At 53.3% G+C, this 20,254-nt stretch overlaps 1 protein-coding gene across 8 annotated transcripts in view; it reads right to left on the bottom strand.

The window, feature by feature from the left end:
* LRP5 (LDL receptor related protein 5) overlaps nt 1–20,254 on the bottom strand; it is a 108,489-nt gene that overhangs the window by 18,594 nt on the left and 69,641 nt on the right. For all 8 annotated transcript variants that reach the window (XM_029207235.1, XM_029207230.1, XM_029207232.1 and 5 more), the window contains 8 exons: nt 18,835–19,124; nt 15,972–16,198; nt 14,532–14,716; nt 9,730–10,053; nt 7,972–8,171; nt 3,098–3,306; nt 1,517–1,707; nt 631–840 (listed from right to left, as the gene is read on the bottom strand). In XM_029207235.1, coding sequence (XP_029063068.1) covers nt 631–840; nt 1,517–1,707; nt 3,098–3,306; nt 7,972–8,171; nt 9,730–10,053; nt 14,532–14,716; nt 15,972–16,198; nt 18,835–19,124 — 1,836 coding nt within the window. The remainder of the gene's footprint in view (nt 1–630; nt 841–1,516; nt 1,708–3,097; nt 3,307–7,971; nt 8,172–9,729; nt 10,054–14,531; nt 14,717–15,971; nt 16,199–18,834; nt 19,125–20,254) is intronic.

Below are 20,254 nucleotides of genomic sequence, written 5' to 3'. Positions count from 1 at the left end.
CACACACACACACACACACACACACACACACACACACACACACACACCCCTCCATATCCACATACAGCCATCTACGGAGGTGGGTAGAGGAACCAGAGGTCCCAGTTACCGACGTCGTCCCTCTCCCAGGCCCCTGGGCACAGCCAGACTGTGGCAGGCAGAATCCTAAAATGCCCCCTAAATATCCTACCCCACTCCCCAGCTGGGGAGGATGTGATGAGCTATTATGCCTGTGGTTTTGCTACCTTACTCAGCAGAGGGGATTTACAGATGTAATTAAGGTTACTGATCAGTTGATTTGGAGTCAATCTAAAGGGAGACGAGTCTAAAACTGGGCTAAATCTAATCGCAAGCCCTTGGAAAGCGGAGTGGGTTCCAGCTGGTAGAAAAGGAAGTCAGAGAGGTTCGGTCTGTTACCGATGGGGAGAGGGCCTGAGGGTGGCCTCCGGGAGCCGAGAGTAGACTTGGCCGACAGAAAGAAAGAACAGAGGATCTCAGTCCTACAACTCTCACACTGGCCTGTCCTGCTGCCTTATTCCAAGGGGGCCAGTTCAGGGGCCGCTGTGCTCTGTGAAGAGGCCCAGCCTCCCCTCGGCAGTGTCTGCTGCCCGCTGCCCACCCGCCACGTACAGAACTCCTCCAGGCTGATGTCCTCCACGGCGTGGATGCCGGTCAGGTGGGCGACACGGCCCTGGACGCGTGTCCGCGCATCCCCTGTGGTCTTGTCCACGCGCTCGATCGTCTGCTGCTGGCGATCGATCCAGTAGAGGTGCCTGCCCAGCACAGTCAGGCCCACAGGCTGCACGACGTTGGCATCCTCCAGGGTCAGGCGGTTGGCCCCTGCAAGAGGGAGGCGCTCCCCCTGAGTGGCGGCTGACCCCTAGAGCTCGGCCCACGCTTGCCTCGGGAGAAGGGTGGGCTGCCGGGAGCCTGGGGGACGCCGGGCTCTGGCCAGGGCTGGGGGGCTGGGGCACGTTCCCTGGAATTAGGCAGATCTGAGGCCACCTCTCGGACAGCCCTGCTTCTACCTGGGCTGCCCTTCGGCCAGGGCCGTGGCCCCAGTCGCTGGCCCCCGGCAAGCACGGTGCCTCCCCTGCCCCCAGCCCACCCCAACTTCCTGAAGAAAAGCCCCTTTAAGTACTGATTCTCACTCCTCTCTGGCCCAGGGGCCTCCCGGACTAAGGCGGCCACGGCAGAGGAGCTGAGAGCATGGGCACTGGAGGCAGAGCGGTCGGACTCCTCTTCCACCCGACGCTGGGGACCCCGCAGAGCTGACTCACCCTCTCTGAGCCTCGTCGGCCCCTGCCACCTGGGGATCACTTGGGACCCACATCCTGGAACGGGGCGGGGGCACTATACATGGTAAAGCCCCAGCCCAGTGCCTGCTCGCAGTAGGTCCCCCACAAACGTGGCGGCTGCTACGCCATGACTGATGACCAGGACGGCGGGCGTCCTGGTGGGTCAGACGTGGTGGCTGCCGAGGGACCGATCCTCGGGGAGGCTCCAGGGAGCGCACCTGACAGGTCGCAGCTTTCAATGCGCTTCAGGTCGGCGTCCACCCAGAAGAGCTTGCCCAGCATGTTGTCCACCACGAGGGCCACGGGACGGATGAGGCCCGTGGTGAAGAGGACCTCGCGCTCGGTGCCGTCCAGGGCCGCGCGCTCTATCTTGGCTGCTCGGTCCTGCATGTTAGTGAAGTACAGGTACCTGCGAGAGAACAGCAGGTAAAGGAAGGGCGCTGCGTCCGCTACGTCCTCAGCAAAGCACCAGAGAGACCGGCCCCAGACCCTGCGGGCACCCAGCGGGGCTTCGGAAAGTGACCAGTCATATGACCCCAGCCTCTAGGGGCTGGACCCAGAGCTGAAAGGTCATGCCCTGGAGGAGCTGGAAAATGTCCTGCAAGACCTCACGTCTACCTGGAACCTCGGAATATGACCTTATTTGGAAACAAGGTCTTTGCAGATGTAACTAAGTATCAAGATGAGGCCGCCCCGGTTAGGGTGGGCCCGCAACCAGTGAAAGTGGCCTCAAGAGAGAGAAGAGGCCACACGGACACAGAGAGAAGCCCACGTGAAGACGGAGGCAGAGGGGAGGGACGTGGCCACAAGCCCAGGAGCACGCGGGGCCCCCGAAGCTGAGAGGCAGGAAGCAACCTCCCCTAGAGACTCCAGTGGGAGCATGGCCCTGCCACCCTTGACTTTGGCCCCTGGAACCGCGAGGGAACAGACCTCCGTGTTTCAAGCCCCCAGTCTGTGGTCACTTGCGGCAGCCCCCGGGACTAGTACACGCCCCCTCCTTTGATTCCTAAAGAACCGTCTTCAGTAACTGAGGCCCCGGGGGCTGCAGGGCTGGTACTCCCCGCTGTCCTCACAAGGAAACTGAATCCCTGGGAGGTCACGTCATCTGCCTGAGGTCATCCTGAGTCGGGATTTGAACTCAGGTCTGCCTGGCGGTCCCCGGGCTTCAGCACACGGTGCCTCGATGGGTCTGATTCCCGCCCTGAACGGCAGCCCTGCGGGTACCTGAGGTGGTCACCATCCTCCTGCCTTCCACCCCCAAACCCTCCCCGATTGGCTTTATTTCCCAATCTCATGTCATGTGGTCTCAGCCCCCTCACCCCCCCGCCCTGGTCCTTCCCTTTGGGACCCTCCACATCTGTCAATGTGTCTCAGGTTCTCTCCCACCTACCAGAGAACCTGAAGGCCCATCAGGGAGCTTCAGGGAAGGAAGAAGCTCCCAGTCAGGTAGTGACCTCCCCTAGGCAAGTGAATAACCCGCCACCACATGGGACGCTATGGAAGGGATGGTTGAATAGGGTTCAGGTTGGATGGGATGGTACGAAACCTATGAATCGCATCCTGCCTGTTTCTCTCAGCAAAGCCCTCACCCCTGCACAGGCTCTCAGTCCAGGCCATCCCTGGGCGTCTCTGCCTCCCTGCCATGCCTGGGAATGAGCTGGTGTCTCCCTGCCCCACTCCGGCTGCAGATGGGAGGGTCGGGGGTGGAAGATCCCTCCCGGCCCGAGAGGCCGGCATTCACGGGAGGGGCCCCTGGCACACCCCAGCGGGTGCAGCACCCCACCCGCGCGGCCCCGCACCCTCGCTCGGCGTTGACGACAATGGCCCTCGGCTTGTCGCGGTCCCCGCGGAGCACCACGCCCATGGCTTCCCCGTTCAGCCGGTGGACGTTGATAGTGTCGGTGGCCTCGCATGTCCAAAACAGGGTGCGGCTGTAGACGTCAACGCTGAGGTCGTGCGGCTGCCTGTCCGGGTTCTGGCTTTGGCTCGGAGAGGTCAAAACGAAGGGCTGTAGGGTGGTAAGAAACGAGCACCGGCTAAAGTCACGGTGGGGAAGGCGGAGGCCTGTGCCCGAGTGCAGAGCAAATGTCCAAAGCCCAACCGTGTCTGGGAACCTCTCCTTTCAAACCAGCTCTTGCCCACACATCCACTGAGAGTGAAGTTGATCCCTCCAACAGCCTCCAGGAGAGCTCTCGCCCGTGGGCTCCGATGCCAGGCCCCGCCAACAGTGACGGCACTGGACCCGGCTGCCTGGTAGTCACCCCACCCGGGCTGGCCGGCCTGCGCCCACACGTACAGTGGGACCGCCCAGCAGCTGAGCGGTCAGCCCAGGATCACAGGCCCCCGGCTCAAGACATCTTCTCACTTCTTGTTTCCTTAGACTCAGACTTTTGGATTAAGGCCCTCAAATCTTTTTTAATCTTTTTTCCTTCCCTTGGATTTTTTTTTAACATCTTTATTGGAGTATAATTGCTTTATAATGGTGCATTAGTTTCTGCTGTATAACAAAGTGAGTCAGCTATGCATATACATGTATCCCCACATCCCCTCCCTCTTGCGTCTCCCTCCCACCCGCCCTATCCCACCCCTCTAGGTGGTCACAAAGCACCGAGCTGATCTCCCTGTGCTATGTGGCTGCTTCCCACTAGCTATCTATTTCACGTTTGGTAGTGTATAAATGTCAGTGCCACTCTCTCACTTCGTCCCAGCTTACCCTTCCCCCTCCCCCTGTCCTCAAGTCCATTCCCTACATCTGCATCTTTGTTCCTGTCCTGCCCCTAGGTTCTTCATAACCATTTTATTTTTATCTTTTTAGATTACATATATATGTATTAGCACACGGTATTTGTCTTTCTCTTTCTGACTTACTTCACTCTGTATGACAGACTTCAGGTCCATCCACCTCACTACAAATAACTCAATTTCGTTTCTTTTTATGGCTGAGTAATATTCCATTGTATATATGTGCCACATCTTCTTTATCCATTCATCTGTCGATGGACACGTAGGTTGCTTCCATGTCCTGGTTATTGTAAACAGAGCTGCAATGAACACTGTGGTACATGACACCTTCTGAATTATGGTTTTCTCAGGGTAGATGCCCAGTAGTGGGATTGCTGGGTCGTATGGTAGTTCTGTCTTTAGTTTTTTAAGGAAACTCCATACTGTTCTCCAGAGTGAAGGCCCTCAAATCTTATTGTTTTTTAAATTTAGGATGCCAGGACAATAGGTGTCCAGCACAGAGGTCCACCTCTCACAGCCTCTTCCCTGAGGGAGACAGGCCAAGGGTTCATGGCCAGGCGAGGGTGCAGGGCTGCCCCGCAGTGCATACCGGGAGCCCAGGGGCAGCACGTGCCCCTCGCGGGGTCTGTTTTCCCCTCACACTCCCTGCGGGTCTCCACCCCGAGCCTCTCCCGGGAGCGCTACTGGACTCCATGCCATCTACTGCCTCTCAGGGATGAGCCCTGGCTTTCGGAGCCACCGACAGAGAATCCCTTTAAAGGGGACCTTGTTTCATGAACTGATGCAGGAGAAGGAGAGTGCCCAGAGCTTCCCTCACGTCCCTCACAGGCTAGAGGCCGATTCCCTGGTGGATCTGGTCCCCTTGGGTTCTCAGGTGACCTGACCTGGTGCAAAGGGGCTTCCCAAGCTCCTGGGCTGCTGCCACCAACAGTTTGGATGAAAAGTTCCTCCTCTGAGAAGGGAATCATCTTTAGATGATGTTCTGATCACAGCTCATTGCAGACCCTCTTAATATACCTCTTTTCAGCAGTCAATAAAACAAGAAGTCTCCTGGTGGTCAAGAGGGGGCTTGCAGCCAAAAAGAAGCCCCCCTCCCCAGGCCCAGCCTCTTGGACTCAGCTGGAGAGGAACCACCCGCCCCCAAACACACACACAGCAGCCTCTGGTCCAGCCCCGCTGGGCAGCTGGAAGCATGTCACTCGCATCTCTGCAGGTAACAACACCCACAACCCCAGGAGCTGTGGGCCCTAGGAGCCAGGCGTTGACTCCAGCCAGCACATTCCTTTCCCAAGAGCCACAGAGCTCTCTGGCCAAAGACCACAGCCCAGTGCAGCCGACGGCCTGGGAGTAAAGCAAGATTCCAGCTAGCCCTGGCCAGAGTCAGGCTCCCTGTGGAGGGTGGGTGTGTGGGAGCCGGGCACACGCTCATCGGAACAACCAGCTGAGAAAGAAGTGCATGCTGTAACAACACACCACCCACGTCCCACCCCAGGCACACAGGAACGAGGAGGTAAACTTTACACGGCTGGCCGGTTTTATAAAACCCAAACTCCAATTTTACCATAAGGAACAGCACCAAGGCCGGTGCAAAAAATCTTAGCAGAATCCGATTCAATGTCACGATCCACACCCCGCCCCCTCACCAGTACAAAGTGGTACTTAACCAAGTGGGAAAGTCTGCAGCAACAGCTCACAGGTGGATGCAACCCCAGCGTCCACTGATGGATGGACGGATAAGCAAAATGTCTTCTATACAGACAATGGAGTGTTATTCAGTCGTAAAGAGGAAGAAAATTCTGATACCTCCTATGATGTGGATGAACCTTGAGAACATTGTGCTAAGTGAAATAGGCCAGTCACAAAAGGACAAATACTGGGTGATTCTACTTATATAAAGTACTTAGTGCTGTCAAATGCATAGTAGAGACAGAAGGCAGGATGGTGGGCGCCAGGGACTGGGGGGATGGGGGGGGATGGAGAGTTAGTGTTTAATGGGGACAGAGTTTCCTCTGGAGATGGATGGTGGTGACGGGTGCACAACAATATCAATGTACTTAATGCCATGGAGCTGTACACTTAAAAATGGTTAAAATGGCCAATTTTATGTAACGTATATTTACCACAATAAAAGAATCAAAAATTAAATAGAAAAACGACAGCCAAGTAGATGATAATTAAGAATACCATCCTTGGAGGTGGGGTGGCACCCCTAATAATCAAAGTCACCAGAGGGTGGAGTTTAGCAAGAGACACAGGAAGGGAAATGAATATTTTCCAGGTTAAGTGTTCCTAGAAGGGCTTTTTCTTCAAAGTCTTCCCCCACTCCTGCTGGACACCATACAAGAATGCAAAAGGACGCCTCTCCATGGGACTTTAAGGTAATTTGTGCCCCAGCAACTTTCTCAGCAGGAAGCCATGGTCCACCAATTAACACTCCCTGTTCTCCAAAGGACTCAAAGCGACTGTCACCTGCGCCCAGGGTGGGACGAAAGAAATCCATTCCCACCATTTCCACCAGCCTCTGCTCCCACAGAGATGATTATCACAGCTGCTCGGGCACAGCTGTGGCTTTTACCATCAACCAAGGACACAGACGTCAAAGGATGACTTGTTAACTTTACATCGTGGGTGGATGAAGTATTTTGTCGAAAGTGAGGCCCAGTCGTACAGGCAGTACTGGCACCCGGTTCAGGGTAGGAAAGAGAAACACCTACGTTACAGACACGAAAATCTTCTGAAAATCTCCACTCACAAGCATCTGTATCGCTGTTCTAACAGTATCAAGATTTCACCACGACGACATAAGCTGTTACACTGACCACTCGATTGAGAAAGAGACCATCGGGTTCGGTAGCTTTTGTGAAAGGAGTCTTTAGAAACTGGCATGACCAGCCGGGCACGTCCTACTGGAATTCTGGCCACAGTTCCCTGTCACATGGCTGGATACGCCGGGTGTGCCCCGAGGCTGCAGTGACAGTGTCCTTCCTGGCACGGGTCACAAACACCTAACACAGAAAAGGAGTCAGTTCTGCTAGACTCACGTTTGGAAAACATGTATTCGTCCCCATGCAGTGATGTATCAGGGACAGTGTGAGCAGAGAGCAGGTTTCGCATTCACTTTGCACAACTGCACCCAGGAGAAATCCTAGGCAAGTGTAGAGCACACAGCAGCACCACACCGAGCAGGGGCCCACAAACACACGTGCCTCCAGCGACCCCCAGCCCCCAGGCACTGGGAGCCACGCCATCCACGCTGGGGTTACAACGATATGTCCCATCTCAGACAACCCGCCTTGCAGCGTTCCACAAAAACGCACAAGCTGCAACCTTCCAACCCCCATGTCCTCCGCCAGCTTCAGGTCTTTTCAACGTCAAGAGCCATATCTGCTGGAGCATTTGTGTACCGAACCATTTAACATTCGAAGGACAGGGCCCCTGCATTGCCAGGTTCCTCTCTTTTTTTCAGTTTGTCACTGATGGCCTTTTGAGGGCTGCACACCTAGCCCCCTTTCCCCCATCAGACCTGTGGTCTGTACTGGGCGATTTTGTACAGTGCAGTGATTTTCAGACACATGTACATTGCATTATAACAGAACTGACTATCCAACTCCCCTAAAATAAAAGATAAATCCAGAATAACCAATATCAACTATCCCTGCACAGAACCACTATGGAAAGGAAAAAAAACCCCATGGGGTTTGACGCCCACCACTGCTACTGAAACAGCTGCAAAATCCAGTTTCTACACAGAATCACAGTCTAAGGGTTTCACACGGCTCAGCCTTACACCTGGCAATGACATATTCGGAGCCCAATCATTGTTTACCCCAAACTGTGCCCCTCTGCTAAGAAAAGGGGGCGGTAGCCTGGGAGCCGCCAGTGCGAGCCCCTCGTGGAAGGGCCCCCCGCGCCCCCCCAAAAGCACACTTACCTGGGTCCCATCGTCCTTGGCTCGTTTGATGTTCTGGCGCCCATCTACCCAGTAGATGAACTTGTCCAGCGGGTCATAGTCGATGGCCTTGACGTTCCTCAGTCCGTGCAGCGGCAGGATGAGGTCTGGGCTGTGCTGGTCATCAGGGATCATTCGGCTGATGGCACACTTCTGGCTGAAGAGCAGGAAGGTGGTGGGTGCTGGAGAGAGGCAAACAGGGGCGGGCGCGCGTCAGCGTCTGGGAGCCGAACAGGGAGTGGGGCAGGGAGGACGGCCTTCCATTTTATGGTAAAAAGCAGATTTGCGTGCGCACCTACGAGATGTACGTGGGAAAAGGCTGGAAAGACACAAAACTGGTTCTTGGGGGTGGACTATGGGGAATTTTATTCTCCATGTTACACATCGCTGTTGTTTCCATATTTTATAAGTGTGTGTGTTATTTTAAAACTAGATATCCACTTCTTTTCAGATTATCAAGACTTAAGTCAGAAGGAGGGAAAGGTAGTGAACATCCAACTCCCACCCATAAGTGTGTGTGATGCTCTGGTGACGGTGGGATTCGCCAGGGGCTTCTACGTGCTCCAGGGAATGGCTGAAAACCGTGTGACGTGAACAGTGACACCGGGAGGGGACACTCCTCAGGGCTGTCAGGACCCAGGATGTGTAGAGGCCACCAGCTGCAGCCACGTCAGAGTTACAGCTGGGCCACATGAATCCAAGTCACAGCCCTGGGTCTGCCAGCCTTGGGGGCCAGCACCCGAGTCACATCCCCTCTGGGCAGAGGGTGACCTGCACCTCCGCTTGACCCTTCAAGGTTACGGCCCCCAGTGGCAAGGACAACAGGACCAAAGGGAGCCCAAGAGTGGGGAATCCCAGGCTGTGGCCCCAGGCCCATCACATACCAGCCTGGGGCCTCGACCAAGCCCCTTAACCCTTCGAAGCTGTAGGTCCCTCATCCACATAATTGGGCCAAGGAAGCTCAGTCCTCTTAAGGCCCAGGGCTGCGAGAGGCTCACACAATGCCCGGATGACAGAGAGCTTTACAAACTGTCTAGCGCTGCACAGAGGCCGAGTTATAACTAGCCGTCTGCTGATGTCACGGGAGAAAAGCCTGCCAACAGGACACACCTGTTCTCCCTGCGGGCCCATGGGAAAGTCACTCTCAGGCTCTCTGAACCTCGCTTTTCTTAGAATTGAAAGTGAAAAGGCCTACCTCGTTTAGAAGGTCAGTGTGAGGATTACACCGTGGACATGAGGCCACACGCAAGGGGTCAGGGCAGGGACTCTGGAGCCAGCCTGCCTGGATCCAAACCTGGTTCAAGTCTTACTGGCTGTGTGGCCTTGGGTGGGTAACTACACATCTCTGTGCCCAGGGTCCTAGTCTGTGAAATGGGGACAGTGACACTCCCTACCCCATAGGCTGGAGGATTAAGTGCCATAAAAAGCACTTGGAACAATGCCTGGCCCTAGGAGTGGGTGCTCTCCCCCAGGGACCGTTTTTCACATCCAAAGAGCCTCCCACGCGACGTGCCAGCTGAGGGCTTGGACCATCTACTCGTGTCTTGATGAAGCAACAGGTCTTCCACCCAGCCTGAGCCTCCAGGTAACATTAGGCAACATGTGCAGTGCACAACCTGCCCGACTGCCCACGTGCACCAAGGTTTCCCCAGATAAAAAGCTTCTTTCCACCTTAACCGCCAGAGTCAGACAGATGATCTAATGTGGGAGTGAGGGACGGGGGCAGAGCGAGGCACTTACGGCTGCAGTTGCGGCTACTGGGATCCAGGGTGTAATGTGAGGCACAGCTACAGCGGTGGCCGCTGGGGACAGCGAGGCACAGCTGCCCACACTGCCCGTTGTTGTGCATGCAGTCATTGAGGCCATCCTGGCGGGAGGAGTGGAACACCAGGATGTCCATCACGAAATCCAGGTGGCCCTGGATAAGGGTGCGGTTCTGGCCACTGGTCTTGTCGGCTCGCTCAATGCTGTGCAGGTTCCAGTCTGTCCAGTAGATGTAATCACTGTATTGCGTCAAGCCGAAGGGGTGCGGGAGGTCATCGGCAATCACGACCCGTTCCTGACCTGCGTGGAGGCACACGGGCACCGAGTCAGCAACGGTGCCGCACGGGCGTCCTGTGGGTGAACCAGTTCAACCTGCAGCCTGGCCACTTGCGTCGGGCTCATAAAGCATGTGACCACTCTGGGAAACGAGCAGGGTCCACTGAGGCTGGACGGGCACCTGCCCTGAGGGCAGGCAATTCCCCTCTTGCAGCACAAGAGAAATGCGTGCAGCATCCACCCAAACAACACAGATGAGAATGTGCACGGCAGCAACTATGTGTAACAGCCACAAACAGGAGACAACCCAAATGTCCGTCAATAGTAGGATGGATTAGGGACTTCCTTGGTGGTCCAGTGATTAAGACTCCGAGCACCCAATGCAGCGGGCCCAGGTTTGGTCTCTGGTCAGGGAACTAGATCCCACATGCCGCAACTAAGAGCCCACATGCCACAACTAAAGATCCCGCATACCGCAACTAAGAGATCCCACGTGCCGCAACTAACACCCAGCACAGCCAAATTAAAAAAAAAAAATAGTAGGGTGAATTAAAAAATGGTAGGATCTTTGGGACCTCCCTGGTGGCTCAGTGGTTAAGCATCCACCTGCCAATGCAAGGGACACAGGTTCGATCTGTGGTCCGGGAAGATCCCACATGCCGTGGAGCAACTAAGCCCGTGCGCCACAACCACTGAGCCTGCGCTCTACAGCCTGTGAGCCACAACTACTGAGCCTGCGTGCCACAACTACTGAAGCCCGCACACCTAGAGCCCATGCTCTGCAACAAGAGAAGCCACCGCAAGGAGAAGCCCGTGCACCCCCGCTCGCCGCAACTAGAGAAAGCCTACGCGCAGCAACGAAGAGCCAACACAGCCAAAAATAAATAAATAAATAAAATGTAACTTTATAAAATAAAATAATTATTTTTTAAAAGGTAGGATCTTCATACAATGGAAATGACGCAGCAATAAAAAAGAATAACAACAATGTGGGCGACTCTCGCAGTTATTAGACTGAGTGAAAGAATCCAGATGCTGAAGAGCACATTCTGTGCAGTCACAGGGACAGAAAGTTCTAGAACAGCACAGCTAGTACACATAGACAGAAGTCAGGGCAGCACTGACCCGAGGAGGCTGGTGAGATTGACTAAAAGCCTTCTGAGGGCCGGAAACTTCCCTACTTTGATCTGCATGGGAGCTACACAGGCTATGTTGATGCCTCTGTGTATGCACAAGTATCTGTATGTAAAAATTCTCCAACTTGACTACTTTTTTTTTTTTTTTTTTTTTTTTTGCGGTACGCGGGCCTTACTGTTGTGGCCTCTCCCGTTGCGGAGCACAGGCTCCAGACGCGCAGGCTCAGAGGCCATGGCTCACGGGCCCAGCCACTCCGCGGCATGTGGGATCTTCCCGGACCGGGGCACGAACCCGCGTCCCCTGCATCGGCAGGCGGACTCTCAACCACTGTGCCACCAGGGGAGCCCCTTGACTACTTTTTTGTACTTGACTGTATATATATGTCAATAAAATTTTTAAATATTGATAAAATAAAACCTTCTGCCTAGCAGTCTACAACAGTGGTTGAAACCAGGTTCTGGAGTCAGCCTGGGCCCCCTCGCTTCTCCCTTGACCAGCATGTGACCTTGGGAAAGCTATGTAAGCTTCTTGACTCTCAGTCTCCCCATCTGAAAAATGGGTATTTTGGGGGGGGGGGCCATGCCGTGTGGCTTGTGGGATCTTAGTTCCCCAACCAGGGATTGAACCCAGGGCCACGGCAGTGAAAGCGCCAAGTTCTAACCACTGGACCACCAGGTAAGTCCCAAAATGGTTATTCTTAAGAGTGCCCTCATGGGTATCCATGATAATTAAATGTAACAAATTATGATAAAAAAAACACAATGAGGTTCGTGATATAATCGTGATAAATATTCAATGAGATCATGCACGTAGAATGGTCAAAATGCCGGCACAAATTAAGTGCTTGATAAAAACTACGTGCAGAAGAACATTCCCCCTCTCCCCCCAAAAGAGGTCATCCTAATCTCCAGGATTTCTGAATATAGCACCTTACACGGCAAAAGGGGCTTTGCAGGTGTGACTAAATTAAGGATTTTGAAATGGGGACACGATCCTGGATTATCCCAGTGCACCCAGTGCAAACACTAGCGTCCTTCTAAGAGGGAGCAGGACAGTGAGAGAGAGGCTGGTGGAGGCTATACAGCTGGCTTTGAAGATGGAGGAGGGGCCACAAGTCAAGGATGCAGCCAGCCCCCAGATGATGCAAAAGGCAATGGATTCTCCTCTAGAGCCTCCAGATGGAAGGTAGCCCTGCCCACACCTTGCTTTCATTTGGGAACGCTGGTGCCATTCTCTCGCCAGCAGCAGAGGGCTTGTGAAACGAACCAGGGTCTGATCACGTGACCCGCCGAGCAGTTACACGCAGAGCACACACCTGTGTGCACCTGCTGGGACTACCGCGGCAACACGCAGGCTCAGGGCCGCGTGAGGGAGGGAGAGCGGGTGCAGGGCCCGGTGACACTCGACGGGTTCTGTCCCTCCACCTGGGCATGGGTTTCTAAGACTTCACTTGTCAAAGTGTGTGTGTTGTACCAATGCCTCACGTATGCTCTATTTCACAGTAAAAACGGTACCAGTGAAAACATATTGGTGACCTGGGGACATGCTCCTCCTGTACAGGAGTGGGAGAAAGCCAAATGAAAATCATATGTGGCACGATTTGAAATAATGTTTTCAAAATGATTTTTAAAAAGGAACAAAGCGAAAAAAATCTTCAGAGATGAACAGTTAAAAATATTTGCTTAAAAAAATCAATCAAAAAAATTTTGAGACTGGAAAGAAATATGCCAACAGATGAATATACATTATTACTGACTGGTGAAATAATGGATAATTAAAATTTTTCTTCCTGTTTTTCTGCATTTTTAGAAATTTTCTAAGTTGATTATTTTATCATTAGAAAAAAGATAGTTCTGAAATAAAGGTGCTCCCTGACTGCCTGTCACGCACACGCTGCCCGCGCCCACTCCACCCCGGGCCCTGGACTGGGACTCGCAGTGGACTTTTCCAACAACAACGATCATCAACTAAACACTCAGAGGGCAGTGACTGTGCTCCAGACTTGATGAGAAGTGCCTTCAGTTAATTCTCACAGTAGCAGCTGTAGGAGGAAGGGACCATCGGCATTAGAGAACCGAGGCACAGAAAGGTTAAGTCACCTGGCTTAAGTCACATAGCAAGTGGCAAGGCCAGGAATGCAACCAGGATGGCGGGGCCCCAGGTTCACGCTCCATGCCCACTTGCGCCACGCCAGGCAACATTCCCACCTTTCCCTTGCCCGGGGCCTCCCCTGTTATTAACCAAGTGCTCCCTACACGTCTACGCCATTCAGTGGGAATATGGCTGAAAACGGCCTGACTGGACGCACACGACCACCCTCAATCTGCAGAGTCGAGGGGGTTTCCAGGGTTTTTGCTGCTTTTCCTCCCAGTGTGTCTTTACTCTGGGGTAATCGGGGAGCTTGATTATTTCGGGCAACCACAGCTGTGCTGTGACTGGTTTCCCACCTGGCACCAGCCTCTTGTAATTCCCTGTGGGGCTGGGGGTGGCAGTCTCAAAGACACATTCAAGCCTTGCTCTTGGCCTCATACACCAGGACAGTCAGCATGCAGGGTGGGTGCAGCCCGCCGCAAGCAGAAACCAGGCCACTGAGCTTCTAGTCCTGGCTCTGCTCACACAGTACCTGGGGACAAGTCGTTCAGCCCACCTATGCCTCAGTTTCCTCATCTGTAAAATGGGCACAACCACACCCACCACAGGTGGCGGCAGCAGCAGTGATTAGGAAGGAAGCCAAATTCTCTCGGTTGCACAGGGCAGCCCCATCATGTGGTATCACCCAGGAGAGCTAATATAACCACCCCCTGCAAGAAGTCCAGAGTCATGTGATTTCTAGGCTCAAATCCTGCCCTCACTGCTGGGTGGCTTGGAGCGAGGGTTTTTTTGTTTTTGTTTTTAACCTAATCCCAGGTGTTGAGTGGTCCCAGAACAATGCCTAGCACCCAGTAGGTATTCAGGGTCAGATGGAGCTGTAGCACGTGGCCGTGGGGTCTCAGCGGCACTCTGTGACCTTACACAAGTCCCACGACCTCCGTGGGCCTCAGTTTCACCATCAGCGAAAACCTATGCTATGTGGTGTAGGGTCAAATTAGAATCCTGGCACGGGGTTGGCCGGGACCCGGCTCTCAGCTGGTGTGTAGGGAACAGCTGTCACTGGGGTCTCTACTGACACATCTACAGTGACAGCACCAGGGGTGGAAAGGGACAACCCTCAGGAGGGGGCGAGGCTGGGTCAGCACCCAGGGCGTGGCCGCACCTCCTGTGGGGCTTGGGCCTCGCGGGCCCAAGGGCACAGCGCCATGGGGGCTGAGCATGGCCAACGCCCAGGGCAGGGATGCCCCCTCGCGGCAGGACGCACCGGCCCTCACCCAGCATGTTGGATGACTCAATCATGTTGGTGTCCAGGTCCGTCCAGTAGAGACGCTGGTCGGCATAGTCAATGGTGAGGTCGTTGGCCCGGCCCACCTTGTCCACCAGCGTCATGCAGTTGGTCCCGTCCATGAAGGCCCGCACGATCCTGGGCTTGCCGCCCCACTCGGTCCAGTAGATGTAGCTGGAAGACATGGGAGCAGGGCGGGGCAGGCTCAGGCACGGCCACCCTCACGGCAGGGCAGGGAGCACACCTGCCGCCATCTCCTCGGCTGTGCCGATGGCATCCCTGCAGGAAGCAGGGAAGAGGTGAGACCCTCGGAGGCCCCTCCACCCCACCATCCCTCTGGGAGCAGTCACGGAGCTACATCCTGCCTCCTGGGGTCCCACAGCAGCCCCCCTGCAAGCTAAGCCCTGATATTCCCATTCAGGTGCACAGACAGGGTGACTGCGCAACACGACATCCAGGCTGGGACACCTGTGTCAGGGACAAATGCTAACTAAGCTGGACAGGATGCCAGGGTGACCGGGACGGGCAGGAAAAACGTGGGCAAATCGGGGGGTACAGTCTCCTCTCCTCAAAGAAGGTAGAAAACAAGACGCTGAGGCAAACAGGCATCGTAGGGTCAGGACTCAAACTCAGCTCTGCCGTCTCCACCAACGGGTCCTCCCTCCTCTCTCTTCAGCAGTGGCTCCGGGGAAGGAATCCCCATTCCAGAATTGTGTACGTTTTACTGGTTCTTTCGCTAAAGCCTGGACCTTTCTTTTTGTTCTGCCGAAATCTTCCCTTCCCTGAAAGAGCACATGGCAGGCAGGGTTTGGAGCGCTCCCTACACACCACTGATGCTTTACGGGTTGAGCACTGAGCGCAGAGGAAGACTCCACCCTGGCCTCTTCTGGCCCCAGGGCAGGGCCCCCAAGCTGCCTGACACATAAAAGCATGTGCCTTGCAAGGTGGGTTTTAAACCGCCACTAAGTGGCCAGCAAGAAGCAGGAGGGGAGAAGCCCAGGACAGGAGCCTAGAAAGGACTGCATGGGACTTCCTGGCCCAGCCCTGCTCTAACCAGTTATGTGACCTTCAGTAAATCACTGAGCTTCTCTGAACCTCTGTTTCTGCATCTGTAAAATCACCCACCCCTTGCAGGGCCCCTGGATGCCCAGATGAGATGACCCCTCTGGGAGCGCCCAATGCGGTGCCTGATACAGAGGCTTCCCTTCCTGCCTGCTGCTCTGGGCCCCAGTGTCTCCTCTATGAAATGAACCAGATGACCTCCAAGGGTCCCGCCGGCCCTGGCCACCTCAAAGCTAGTAGCGGTCATTGCTGCTCCAACCGCAGAGTGCCAGGTGGGCAGCCGTCTGCCGCGGCCTCGGGTCATCAACGCACTGGCTGGTGTAGAGAGGTGACGGGGACACACCTGCTGGACAAGAATGGTCCTTACCCTTTGGTGGGGTCCAGGGCCAGCGACCTCGGGTTGTCCAGATCCCTCCACACAAGGACCTGCCGGAACTGCCCGTCCAGCCGGGCCACTTCGATCCTGTTGGTCCCAGTGTCCGCCCAATAGAGGTTCTTTCCCATCCAGTCGACGGCCATGCCTTCCGGGTAGTCGAGGCCAAACTCGATCACGTGCTCCACGGAGCTCCCGTTCATGAAGGCTCGGCTGATGGTCTGGGAGCAGGTGAGGAGGAAAGGGACACGGTTAGAAACCAGAGTTTTTGCAGATGTCTCCTGGAGCAACTACTGATCACACCTGGGACCAAATCACCAACATTCGAGTTTTTATTCTTTTTATTTCTTTTATATTTTATTTTAATTTTTCCCCAACATTTGAGTTTTTGAAGGAACATTTGAAAAGCAGCAAAATACAACCTTTTTAGAAGAAACAATTTGGTAATATATATAAAATATATACTTCATTTTAAAATATGTAAAAATATTTTATATAATAGTATATAATTATAAAAAATATATTATATATAAGCTATATTATATATATATATATATATATATATATATAATGATCCTTCAAAATAGTTGTAACCTTAAAAAAAAAAAATCACTGTATCCTTTCACCCAGTAATCTTCCCCCTGAAACTTTATCCATAGGAATGAAAACACAGAAGAGGCTTTACCCACAGAGATGCCTGTTACTGTGGTATCACTTGGAGTCAGAAAGAACTGGAAGAACATTTAAAATAAGGGAACGGGGCTTCCCTGGTGGCGCAGTGGTTGAGAGTCCGCCTGCCGATGCAGGGGACACGGGTTCGTGCCCCGGTCCGGGAGGATCCCACGTGCCGCGGGGCGGCTGGGCCCGTGAGCCATGGCCGCCGAGCCTGCGCGTCCGGAGCCTGTGCTCCGCAACGGGAGAGGCCACAACAGTGAGAGGCCCGCGTACCGCAAAATAAGAAAAATAAATAAAGTAAAATAAAATAAAATAAAATAAGGGAACGGTTAAGTATGATAGGGAATATACGTGCACTGGAATATTTTACACGTTTAAAGAACTATGTTAAAGAGTTTGTAACAGGCTGATAAAATACCTGTTATGATGGGATGTGAAGAAAACCAGGATACAGAATTCTACACAGCATATGGTTATGACTATGAGAAATACTAACATAGGGAAAAACTCAAAGGAAATACAGTAAAATGACATCAATGGCTGACTTGGGATGGCGGGGATGTAGGTGTTTTTATTTTCTTCTTTATACTTTTCTGTATAATATACTTTTCTCTCTTTCTACAATGAACCCTGTGACTTTTAAAATCAGAAAAATCTTTAAGAGCCATGTAATACCAACAGTAGAATAAAAGATAGGTGATTAAACTGTTTGAGTTGTCCGGTGCTTTAGAACAGGGGTCAGCAGACCTTTTCTGTAAATATTTCAGGTGTCACAGGACATGTGGATCTGTCACAACCTAGTGGCACAAAAGCAGGTGCAGACGATCCATGAGAAAGTGGGCACCAGTGTGACCCAATAAAACTTTATTGACAAAACACGGAGGCCAGCCCACGGACCAGTATGCCAAACCCTGCTTTAGAAGATGAAAGAGTCTTTCCTGTATTCATCCAGGATGTTTATGTTAGCACCCGGAACAAAGAAAGAGCTTGCTAAGTCAGTGGGCCCTCGTGAGGGAGTGGGTGGGGTGAATCGAAAAATACACGGACGCACAATCACTCCAGAAATGGCCACCTGTGTGTCCACTGGACCTGCTCATTGCAATCATTTGTGCTTATTTATTAACACAGGTTCACTAATGTTCTGATGGTGTGAATCGAGTTACAATAAATATTATAGTTCTTTTATTTTTTTAAATTAATTTTTTTGGCAGCACTGTGTAGCTTGCGGGATCTTAGTTCCCCGACCAAGGATGAAACCTGTGCCCACTGCAGTGGAAGTGCGCAGTCCTAACCACTGGACCACCAGGGAAGTCCCTACAGTTCTTTAAAAAAAAAAACAAAACAAAACTTTTTCTATAAGGGAATACTACTCAGCCATAAAAAAGAATGAAATGTTGCCGTCTGCAACAACATGGATGCACTGGGAGGATATTATGCTAAGTGCAATAATTCAGACAGAGAAAAACAAATACTGTATGATATCACTTACATGTGCAACCTAAAAAATACAACAAACTAGTGAATATAACAAAAAAGAAGCAGAATCACAGATACAGTGGTTACCAGTGGGGAGAGGGAAGGGGGAGGGGCAACGTCACGGTAGGAGAGTAAGAGGTATAAAATAAGCTACAAGGATATATTGTACAACACGGGGAATGTAGCCAGTATTTTATAATAACTATAAATGGAGAATAACCTTTAAAAATTGTGACTCACTCTATCGTGCACCTGTAACTCACATTGTACAGCAAGTAAACTTCAATTTTAACAAACCATTAAAAAGACAAGGGACTTCCCTGGTGGCACAGTGGATGGGACCCCATGTTCCCAACACCGGGGCCCCGGGTTCGATCCCTGGTTGGGGAACTAGATCCCACATGCATGCCGCAACTAGGAGTTCGTATGCCACAACTAAGGAGCCCGCATGCCGCGACTAGGAGTTCGTATGCCACAACTAAGGAGCCCACGTGCCGCAACTAAGGAGCCCATGTGCCACAACTGGGGAGCCCGTGAGCTGCAGCCGAGGCGCCCGCCTGCCGCAGCCAAGACCCCACACAACCAAATAAATAAATTTTTTTTTTTAAAAAAAGGAAGAAAACCTTTTTTCAGCCTCTGAGGCGATACCATCACCGGGTAGGTATTCACGGGAAAGGTGCACAGGGAGGATGCCTAGCTGCCGTACCTTCAGGCTGACGTCAGTCCAGTAGATGTGATGGTTGGACACGTCAAAGTCCAGGGCAGAGGCCTCCTTGACGCCCGTGAGCGGGATGGCCACGTCGTTGTTATTGGTGTCCAGGGAGATCCTGTGGATGGCGGCCCGGCTGGTGAACACGAGGAAGGCCTCGGGGACGATGCAGGTCTTCATGTCACTCAGAAGCTCCAGGCCGATGGGGCAGCCGCACTTGGCGGCGTGGGGCGTGAAGAAGCACAGGTGGCTGCAGCCCCCATTCCTGTCTGCACACGGGTTGGTCCCTGGACGGAAAGACACAGGCTCTAGACGCCAGAGGCCCAGCAAAGAGGGGGTGGGCGGTGGCTCCACGGTTGTACGAGGCTTCATTTCTGCCAGACGTCACACAGGGACAGCAGGTGGGTGGATGGAAACCCAGGGCCTCCCCAGGCACGGGGAAGGCACATAACAACGGCTGGCTCTGGGCCCAGGGCATCGCCGCACTTGGACTCCTCCATCCTCATGGCGACCTGGGGACAATCGCACCCCCTGCCGCCCCCACCCCGCCGGGCCTGGACTCCCGGCCTGCTGACAGGACCGCAGCCCGAGACGCCACCCAGACAGTTCCTCCTCCCGTTTCCGGCACTCTCGGTGCCCTCGAACTCAGATGCACCCCGGACGGCCAGAGGCGCCTTTCTTATTGTAGCGGACTGTACTTAGCATTCATGTATTTTTGGCCAGGCCGTTAGTCTCACTCATCTGCTGCAGTGCTGTTAAAATTGGCTTTCATTTAGTGTTAAGTATTTCAGCTAGAAAAAGAATCCTCTCCCCCATCTCTCCCAGTAAATCCCTACATGAGAGAGAGAGGAAGAGGGAGGGAGGGGTCCAATTTCTCAACTTGAAATCACACCCGATGGATATATCATGTTTCTTATCTCTAGGGTTTTATTTTTTATTTTTCAGACACTCACTAACCGGTGGACCTCACGTTCCACAGTGGATGAAGAACGTGTTTTCAAAGGCGCTGGTAAACTAAGTGTGTTGATTCCATCGCCTTGTCTCAGGAGTGCAGGTTGTGACTAAAGGCCTCTCCCAGAGACCAAGATGCACTAGATCCCCCCAGGGTCTCCGCCCACGGCCTCACCTCCAGGCCTTTGCTCAGCTGTCCCTTCTGCCGGGCAAACCCTGACCCCCACCTGCTCCCTAAATTCCAAGCTCAAGTGCCCTCCCTCGTATTTTAAAGCCAGGCATCCCTCTAACGCCTCAACTGTAGTCACCAGCCTGGCAGCAGAGCTAACTAAGGGGTGTCTCACCCACTAGACTTAAGGGCAAGCACTGGGGCCTCTCTGGTCCTTCCTCCCTCCCCCCCTCCAGCAAAGGGTTGCTGAGTGTCTCTGATGTGTAGGTGCAGTGCTAGGTGCAGTGCTAGGCCCCA

This window comes from Monodon monoceros, unplaced genomic scaffold (assembly GCF_005190385.1).
Source record: "Monodon monoceros isolate NGI ecotype Baffin Bay Population unplaced genomic scaffold, NGI_Narwhal_1 Super_Scaffold_7, whole genome shotgun sequence".
Taxonomy (NCBI): Eukaryota; Metazoa; Chordata; class Mammalia; order Artiodactyla; family Monodontidae; genus Monodon; species Monodon monoceros.
The sequence above is the reverse complement of the archived record's forward strand: the minus strand, read 5'-3'. Positions and strand labels throughout refer to the sequence as shown.